The sequence below is a fragment of the Carlito syrichta genome, unplaced genomic scaffold (genome assembly GCF_000164805.1).
Source record: "Carlito syrichta isolate Samal-C Ts95f unplaced genomic scaffold, Tarsius_syrichta-2.0.1 Scaffold43380, whole genome shotgun sequence".
Lineage (NCBI taxonomy): Eukaryota > Metazoa > Chordata > Mammalia > Primates > Tarsiidae > Carlito > Carlito syrichta.
The window spans coordinates 26870-36646 of record NW_006987476.1 but is presented as its reverse complement, the minus strand read 5'-3'; the positions used below and the strand labels follow the sequence as shown (position 1 = coordinate 36646).

At 40.0% G+C, this 9777-nt stretch overlaps 1 protein-coding gene across 1 annotated transcript; it reads right to left on the bottom strand.

The window, feature by feature from the left end:
- Nucleotides 1-412: 412 nt before the first annotated feature.
- On the bottom strand, nt 413-757 carry LOC103249498 (histone H2A-Bbd type 2/3-like). The gene has a single exon (XM_008048133.1). The coding sequence runs from the start codon at nt 755-757 to the stop codon at nt 413-415; it is 345 nt and encodes a 114-aa protein (XP_008046324.1).
- Nucleotides 758-9777: the final 9020 nt, after the last annotated feature.

Below are 9777 nucleotides of genomic sequence, written 5' to 3'. Positions count from 1 at the left end.
TTCATCCCTTCGCAGGGATGCCGCAGGGCTTGCCCTGAGATCCACCCACCCCAACCAACACCACAGTCATGGGGACTTCCCCAGGCAGGCCCTGGATTGTTCAGAGCCAAAAGAGGTCTTCTGTACCCCAATCCCAACCCGCCCCTCCCACCCAGGGTTATCCCCGCAATCGTCACCAGAAGAGACTTCTCCCCTGTGACATCTCTGACTTTTAGCCACCCCCATCCCAGACCCCTCCTCCAATGCGAAGTGACTGAAGCATACAAGTGGGTTTCTTTAAACACTTTAATGACAACTCAATGAAGGGCCAAGGCAGGCCAGGGCTGTCTAACCGGCTGGCTGTTAACGGCCCAGCCGGCCAGATGGGGCCTTTGGAGATATGGACTAGGCCCCAAGAGCCAGGCATCAGCAACTAGTCCCGAGTCGTGACAACCTGGGAGATGGTGGTAGTCCCAAAGATGATGCTGAGCAGCGGGTCGTTGTAGACGGCCATATCCACGAGATCCGGGGTGATGCGATTCCTGCCGTTGTTCTGGGCCTCGTTGCCCGCCAGCTCCAGGACCCTCGCCGTCAGGAACTCGATGACAGCAGCCAGGTACAGGGGCGCAGACCAACCCAGGCGCTGGGCGTAGCGGCCTTCTCGCAGGAGGTGCTCCACGTAGCTAACGGAGAAAATCAACTCAGCTCGGGCGGTGCGGGAGCGGATCTGCCTCTGACCTCTGGATGACGACCCTCGACGGTTCCTTGTATCAGGCATGCTGGATGCTGGACACTAGTTGCGATCTGTTAGCTTTCTCGCTGGCTTGGCCTAGCTCGACGCCACCACCCCCTCTCAAAAAATGTCGGTACTCGACCAGTATTCGGTATCCTAGTGACTACGGACTAGCCTCTCATTGGTTGGGGAGCCGGCTAGACGCATGCGCATGTCCGGTGATGTTACTGCCCTCCCAGTGGCCCGGGAGGGGGTTACTCAAAGGAAGGTTTCTCCTGAATGTACATTCCTTTCGCACCATCATAGGTTAAAAAATTGTACGTGAAACCATCGTAAGTTGAGGATGATCTGTATTTGAGGTATGTACCCAAGAAAAGATTTATGGGTTTACTCATGAACTCTTAATTCTGTTCCATTAATCTATATGTCTATCCTTATACCAATACCAAAAAGTGTTGATAACTGTAGACTTATGCTGTGTTTTGAATTTGGGAATTGAGTCCTCAGACTTGTTCTTCTTTTTCAAGATTATTTTTGCTATGCGAGGTCTCTTGCAATTACATATGAATGCGAAGACTGCCTTTTTCGCCGGGCTCGGTGGCTCAGCTTGTAATCCCATGCTTTGGGAGGCTGAGGTGAGAGGATTGCCTGAGCCCGCGGGTTCGAGACCCGCCTGGGCAACTTGGCGAGACCTCATCTCTACCATAAATCAAAAAATCAGCCGGGCGTGGAAGCGCGCGTCTGTAGTTCCGGCTACTCGGAAGGCTGAGGCGGAAGAATCGCCGGAGCCCGGCAGGTCGAGGCTGCGGTGGCCGGGAGCGGCCCCTGCACTCCGGTCTGGGCGACAGAGTGAGACTCCAACTCAAAAAAAAAAAAAAAAGACTGCCTTTTTCATTTCTACTAAAAAAAAAAGGGGGGGGCCATTGAGAATTTGATGGGGATTACAATAATACGTTAGATGATTTTGGGTAGTATTATCATTTTAAAAATATTGTCTTCAGATACATGAACACGATATTTCTTTCTATTTCTTTTTGTGTCATCTTATATACCTTTCAGTAATATTTTGTAATTTTCAGCATATAAGTCTGGCACATCCTTTGTTAAATTTATTTCTAAGTATTTTATTCTGTTTGGTGCCACTTTAAATAGAAATATATTCTTAATTTTATTTCAGATTGTTGTTTGCTAGTATATAGAAATACAGCTGACTTTTGGGTGTTGATGTTACATTCTGCAACTTTGCTGAGTTCCCTTATTAGCTCTCATAGTGTTTTTGTAGAAACTTTGAGGTTTTCTTCATATAAGTTCATGTCTTCTGAAAATAAGACAGTTTTACTTCTTCTTTTCCAATTTGAATATCTTTTATTTCATTTTCTTTCCTAATTTCCCTAGCAAGGACTTCCAGTACAATTTAAATAGAAGTAGCAAAGTCAAGCCTTCTTGTTTTGTTTCTAATGTTTTGGGAAAACCTTTCAGTCTTCTGTTTATGATTATGACATTAGTTGTAGGTATTTTATAAACTTCCTTTATCGTGTTGTGGGGTTTTCCTTCTATTTGTAGTTTGTTGAGTGCTTTTATCATGGAAGTATGTACAATTTTATTAAATGATTTTTATTCATTAATTGAGATGAACTTGTGGGGTTTTCCCCTATATTTTATTAATGTGGTGTGGGCTAATTGATTTTCTTATGTCCAACCACCCTTGCATAACTGGGATAATTTCTATTTGAGCATGGAATATAGCCATTATAACACGCTGGTGAATTTGGTTTGCTTGAAATTTTTTGCATCTATATTCATAAGGGAATATTATAATCATAATATTCAATAGTATGTAATTGGCCTGTAATGTACTTTTCTTGTGATGTATTTTTCTGACTTTGATATCAAGGTAATGCTGGCCTCATAGTATAAGTTAGGAAGTTTACTCTCCTTTTCTATCTTTTTTGTTTTGTTTTGTTTTGTTTTTTTGAGTTGGAGTCTCACTCGGTCGCCCAGACTGGAGTGCAGTGTCCGCTCCTGGCCACCACAGCCTCGACCTACCGGGCTCCGGCGATCCTTCCGCCTCAGCCTTCCGAGTAGCCGGAACTACAGGCGTGCGCTACCACGCCCGGCTGATTTTTTGATTTATTGTAGAGATGAGGTCTCGCTGCCCGGGTGGGTCTCGAACCCGCGGGCTCAGGCCATCCACTCACCTCAGCCTCCCAAAGGCGCGAGATTACAGGCTGAGCCACCGAGCCCGGCTCCTTTTCTATCTTTTAGAAGAATTTGAGAACAATTGGTGTTAAGCCTTCTTTAAATATTTAGTAGAATTCACCAATGTAGCCTCCTAACACAGTGCCTGGCACATATTTGGAATCTAAAATTTGTATAGTCATTAACTGTTTGTTGAATTTATAAATTATGTCCTCAAGAAGGTTTCAAATCAAGGCATAAAGATTGAGTAACAAAGGAAGGGAATGTCAATTTATATAATGCATTAGTTTTCTATTGCCGGGCAGCAAATTACCACAAACATAATGACTTCAAACAACATGGGTTTATTATTTTACAGTTTTACAGGCCAGAATACTGACCTGAGTGTCACTAGGATAAAATCAAGGTGTCATTGGAGCTGCATTTCCTCCTGGAAGCTCTATAAAAGGATCCTTTTTCTTTTCTTTTCCAGCTTTTAGAGGCCACACACATTCCTTAGCTCATGGCCCCCTTCCTCCATCTTCAAAGCCAGTGAGGTCATGAGATCGCATCTTTCTGACTATTCTTAAGTAGTCACATCTCTCTTTGACTCTCCTGCCTCCCTTTTCCATTTTTAAGGTCCCTTGTGATTACATTAAGCCCACTTGGATAATCAAGGCTACTCTCTCTGTTTTGACATCAGCTGATTAGCAAACTTTATTCCATTTGCAACCTGAATTCCCCCTTGCCATGCAATATAACATAGTCACATGTTCTGGGGATTAGGATGAAGACATCAATGAGGGACATTATTCTGCCTATCACATACAGTTTAGTCACAAACTGATGATGAACATTTATTAGCTATATACTGCTTTGAAGTTTAACATAACTTTTTAGGTGCCGATAAAACTGAATGACATTTGACATTGATATAAACTGTATTTCAAAAAAACACCCTTTTCTACTTCTCAATGATAATTCTGTAGCAACAAATTCATTTGAAATTAGACATTTGGAAACATAACTAGATATATTTCAAATTAAAGATGACTATCCCCTCTCTGAGTGAGACTACACATTTATTATTTTAGTCACAGGGAAATGTAAAATTCAATTCATCAAGAGCTGCCAGTGCTCATTTACATAGGGGATGGCCAGAGTGAACAGGTGACTTTCTTCAAATAATTTTGAGCTGTCCCACTCCAGATATGTGAGTTGGAGCATGTTTATTTTCTGGGGTTGATTACCTGGGATTTAACTATATTAGCTATTGCAAGAGGCAAGTTTAAAGGCCATAAATAAAAGGTCAAATTATTCCCTAAATAGAAAGGAGAGCAGTGGAGAAAAACAAAAGATTTGGTGAATCTTTAAATAAAGGCCTATGGTTTGCATATGTTATTTATTCTATTTTAACCCTAAAATGTAGATATGCCAGGGTGCCAAAAAACATGCAAACATTTTAAGAGATGTCATCTATGTATTATTTTTAGTTTGCTATAATCAGAGGTGTCTGGGCACTGTTGGTAACCACTTTGAGCACGTCTTGTAATGGCAGAAGTCAAATGTGACTTGTATTTATCCTTTGTTTTTTGGTATATATTGAGTATTACAATTTTAACACAGTTTTTTCTTTCTTAAAATATGTATACTTTTTGTGACCTTGTCTGTATTAACTAAAAAGAAGCTGTGATTTGTGGTATCACTTCTTTAGGGACAATGCTACACATTTTTAAATATTTTCCATTCCATAGGAAGAAAAAAGTCATTACATGGCAAAACAATTTGTTAATTCCCCATGATATTATCACTCTGATGTGTGAATATATAACAGCCTTACATTGATTCCTATTTTACAGTATTCAAGCAGATAAAATATCCCAGGTGTTCTATGAAAGATAGCATTTTAAACTTTTAATCTGCTATATGCTGACCTTCCATGTATCTATGCTAATCCCTCCCTACTGGTCTTCTTTGACAATGTGGATTCATCTAGAATAAACCACATTTTTAACCCTCCAATTATTGCTCAGTACATCTGTTTGCAACCAACTAATTATAGCATTCTCAGTACTCTTCAAATGGAGTTGGTGGGTGGGCTGTAGTTTAAACAGTAAGTGCCAAGTCATTCATATCCTTCAATCTCCCAACCATGGATAGGTTGACTGACCGTCCTAGTTATCCTGAGATGGGAGGTTCCTAATTTCAGAACACAAAACAATCAGTGCTAAAACTAGTACAGTCTTGGGCAAATCAAGAACTTGTTTACTCTAACCACAGGATTCCCCAGAAGCAACCACTTCCTACACTACTATTAACAATCAAAATCAAAGTCAAATAAAGCTGAGAAGAGCTGACTAGAAAACAGGAGGTATGTTAACAATAACAGTATCTGTGCAAAAGTTAATGTCTGAGAATTGATGTCATGATGACAGAAGTCCTAGAATATAAAGTGGTGCAGCTCCTGTGGAAAACAGTATGGCAGTTCATGAATGGATTATATAGAGAGTCAGAATATGAACAATTCAATTGAAATTCTACATATTCAGATAAATAACACATCAGAAAATGAACTGGTGCATAGGATTCTGTGCTATCAATCAGCCACTTATTGGATGTCTGATATGTGCCAAGTATCTCCTAGAGGCTGGGTGACACACAGCTGTACAAAGGTATGAGAGTGAAAGAAATATTCTAGTTCCAGCTCTCTTTAAATATCTTTCCTGGCCGGGCTCGGTGGCTCAGCCTGTAATCCCGTGCCTTTGGGAGGCTGAGGTGAGTGGATTGCCTGAGCCCGCGGGTTCGAGATCCGCCTGGGCAGCGAGACCTCATCTCTACAATAAATCAAAAAATCAGCCGGGTGTAGTAACGCATGCCTGTAATCCGGCTACTTGGAAGGCTGAGGCGGAAGGCTCACCGGAGCCCAGCGGGTCGAGGCTGCGGTGGCCGGGAGTGGCCACTGCACTCCAGTCTGGGAGACAGAGTGAGACTCCAACTCAAAAAAAAAAAAAATCTCTTTCCTTCTTGAAAATGTCCACAAGCTCTCAATGCTTATTAAAATGGTTAGAGATCAGCTATTCTGAAGCTTTGTCCAATCTTGGTAAGCAAACTGAATTTATTGGGGGTACACAAAATTTTCCTGCATCCATTTTTTTTCATCATGCCACATCTTCTGCCTGAATGTCCTCATTATCTTGTTGGTGCCTGTTGAAATCCAATCCATCCTTTAAAGCTCATCTACAGTGCTACTGATTTCATGCAGGCTTATCTAATTGCTTCTCAAAACACTTGAAAGAGATGCCTTGTCTCCTTTTCTCCCCCGTGTAACTGTCTCTTTGGTCGTTTCTCATGCTAATCTATTCAGACTTTGTTCATTTGTCTTCAGTGCCAGTGCCACTACTACTTAAGGGCCAGAGCCTTTTTTTTTTTTAATCCCTTTGTGTCTAACACAGTTCCATATGTATAGTTCATGTTCATGAAACATTTAAAAGTATTTAAAACCCAACAACAAAAACAAATTTTTGAATGGATAAAGGACTAGAAATAGACATATGTTTTTGATTTTGTTTTTGTTTTTGTTTTTGAGTTGGAGTCTCATTGTCGCCCAGACTGGAGTGCAGTGGCTGCTGCCGACCACCGCAGCCTCGACCTGCTGGGCTCCGGTGATCCTTCTGCCTCAGCCTTCCATGTAGCTGGAACTACAGGCGCACGCTACCACGCCTGGCTAATTTTTTTGATTTATTGTAGAGATGAGGTCTCGCCTGCCCAAGCGGGTCCACTCACCTCAGCCTCTCAAAGGCACGGGATTACAGGCTGAGCCACCGAGCCCAGCTTAAAGGACTGGAAATAGACATTTCTTCAAAGAAAATATATGAATGGCTAATAAGCACATAAAAAGAGGTTCAACATCACTGGTCATGAAAATACAAGTGAAAACCACCATGAAATACCATTGCATATCCATTAGGATGGGTAACCTCAAAAAAAAAATTGATAAGTGTTGACGGGGTTGTAGAAAAATTAGAACGCTTATACATTGCTGATGTGAGTGAAAAATGGTACAACTCCTATGGAAAACAGTATGGCAGTTCTTTTAAAAGTTAAATGTAGAATTATCATATGATCCAGAAGTTCCATGCCTATGTATATATCCAAAAAGATTAAAATCTAGGACTTAACAGACACTTGAAGACCAATATTCATAGCAACATTATTCACAATAGCCAAAAGGTAGAAACAACCCAAATGTTCATCAACAGATGAATGAAGGAACAAATTGTGGTATATATTGTACCCCACATCTTTAAAATAAAATATTAAAAACCTTTTTCCATTTATCTTTTTCTCCATTAATAATACTAGTTATCTATAATTTTATATCTGCTGATATGTAGGTTCCTTATTTCTTTTTTTTCTTAGAACCCATTTCATTTTCCTCTGTAGACTGGGCTTTGATTGAGTCAATATTGTACCTTGTTACCTATTAGTGGCACATCAACAAATAGTGACTCAATTTGAACTCCATGTTAATCTCTCAACTAGGTGTGAACCAGCAGCTTTCATGTGCTGCCCATCAAGAAGAGAAATATTATTACCCAAATAATTGCACACACAATTCATTGTTACTGTGATTTAATGAAATGAAATTATATAATGGAAGAAGCTAAAAAAATTTGTGGTATATACATACAATGTAATATTATTAAGCCTTAAAAAGGAAATAAATTCTAGTACATGCTACAGCATGAATGAACAATGAAAACATTATGCTAAGTAAAATAAATCAGTCACTGAAGGATAAATACTACATGATTCCACTTGTAAAGGTCCCTAGAGTAAGAAAATTCACACAGAGAAACAGTATAATAGAGGTTCCCAGGAGTAGGGGTACGGGGGAGTCAGGAGATTCTGTTAATGGGTATACAGTTTCTATTTCAGATAACAGGAAAGCTCTGGAAAGGAATAATGGCGATGGTTGCACTACATTGTGAATGTACTTAATGCCACTAAACTGCACACTTAAAAATGGTTAAAAGGTTAAATGTTATGCATATGCTACCACAATAGCTAAAAAAATAAAAATTACTTGCAGAGCTAAGCTTTAGAGCCATAGAAATATACTAGTGATATATGTAGAGAGCCATGTAAAGAACATGGAACTCACTCAGAGGTGAGTTCAAATTTGGTGTGTTTTGGGGTCAGTTATTAAACTTTCTAATTCTTCATTTCATTACCTGGCAAAAAAGTTAATCATAGCACTTGCCACATACAGTTACTTTGAGGGAACATATGATGTAATCTATGAAAAGCACTTAGTACAGTATCCAGCACATGGTAAGCACACAAAGTACAGTATTATCTTTATGACCAACAAACAGTAATTGAAAATCCATATGTACTTAGTGCTGAATGTTAAGCTCAGAAGTTTGCAATTTATCCTGCAAGTAAGATAGAAGACGCTTTTGCACAAGGGGTAGCTTTGGTTAGAGGCAGGTTTTGAGTGCTGAATTCTGGGGGCAGTGTAGAAAGGAAATAGAAGATTTTGATTTAAAACAGTTGGTTGAAATGGCAGATAAGCTGAAACAGTGAATTGCCAGAAAATGAATGTTTCCAGGAGTAGTTGGGTTAGTATTTAGCAGATCTTGTCTACATTATCTTATCCACTATAATTGGCCAATCTAAGGAAGTGGAATATCTAAGTATGGTGAAAGATACAAAATGTCTGCTTGTATTGTAAGGTTTAACAAATGAGAAGCGATCTATAGAACCAATTTCTCATCTATCGAGTCCACATTTTGACGTGAGTGCTAAATCAACATCTGAAATTGTAGAGCTGGATGCAGTGGCTCACGCCTTTAATACTAGCACTTTGGGAAACAAAAATGGGAAGATTGCTTGAGCTCAGGAATTTGAGACCAGCCTGGGCGACATAGCAAGAACTTGTCTTGACAAAAAATTGTTTGAAAACTTAGCTGGGTGTGGTAGTGCACACCTTTAGTCCCAGCTTACTCGGGAGGCTGAGGCAGAAGGATATTCTGAACCCAGGAGGTCGAGGCCATAGTCAGCCATCATCATGCCACTGCACTCCAGCCTGGGTGACAGAGTGAAACTCCAAATCGAGAGAGAGAGAGAGAGAGAGAGAGAGAGAGAGAGATGCACACATAAACACACACACACACACACACACACACACACACAGAGAGAGAGAGAGAGAGAGAGAGAGAGACCCATCATCCCCTCTTCCTACTAGAAGATTGCTATGTGTTTCTTTTCTATAAAGAAGGAAAATAAATACAAAATAAAAGTCAACTTACAATGGTTTTAAAATACTACATAGATAAAATAAACATCACTAGCTGAAAATGAATTAAAATTAGAAAAGCAAAATTATCTAGAAAATGAAAAAATTATTTTGGGAATATCAAACATTCTCTAAAATCACTTTGAGATTAACCAAAGTCATTAATAAGTGAGCCAATGGCTGGTAGCACTGTTTTTGACCATTTTACTTTCTGACAATTCATTTAGAGCCAGAGGCAAAATTTTAAAATTCAAACAACATCGAAAAACATGCAGAGCCAATATAATTGGCTAAAAACGAATTAAACGTTTTTTAAATATGTGAATGAAAATTACGAAGAAAAACCCACTTAACTGCAGAACCTTCCTATCAGAAATTACAAAATATATTTTATAAGAATGACAAATGAGCCAGGCTTGGTGGCTCAGTCTGTAGTCCCGCGCTTTGGGAGGCTGAGGTGAGTGGATTGTCTGAGCCCGCAGGTTCGAGACCCACCCGGGCAACTTGGCGAGACCACATCTCTACAATAAATCAAAAAATCAACCGGGCGTGTAGCGCGTGCCTGTAATTCCGGCTACTTGGAAGG

Excerpts from the sequence above, each read along its gene's own strand:
- LOC103249498 (XM_008048133.1), bottom strand. The coding sequence starts at position 757 with ATGCCTGATACAAGGAACCGTCGAGGGTCGTCATCCAGAGGTCAGAGG.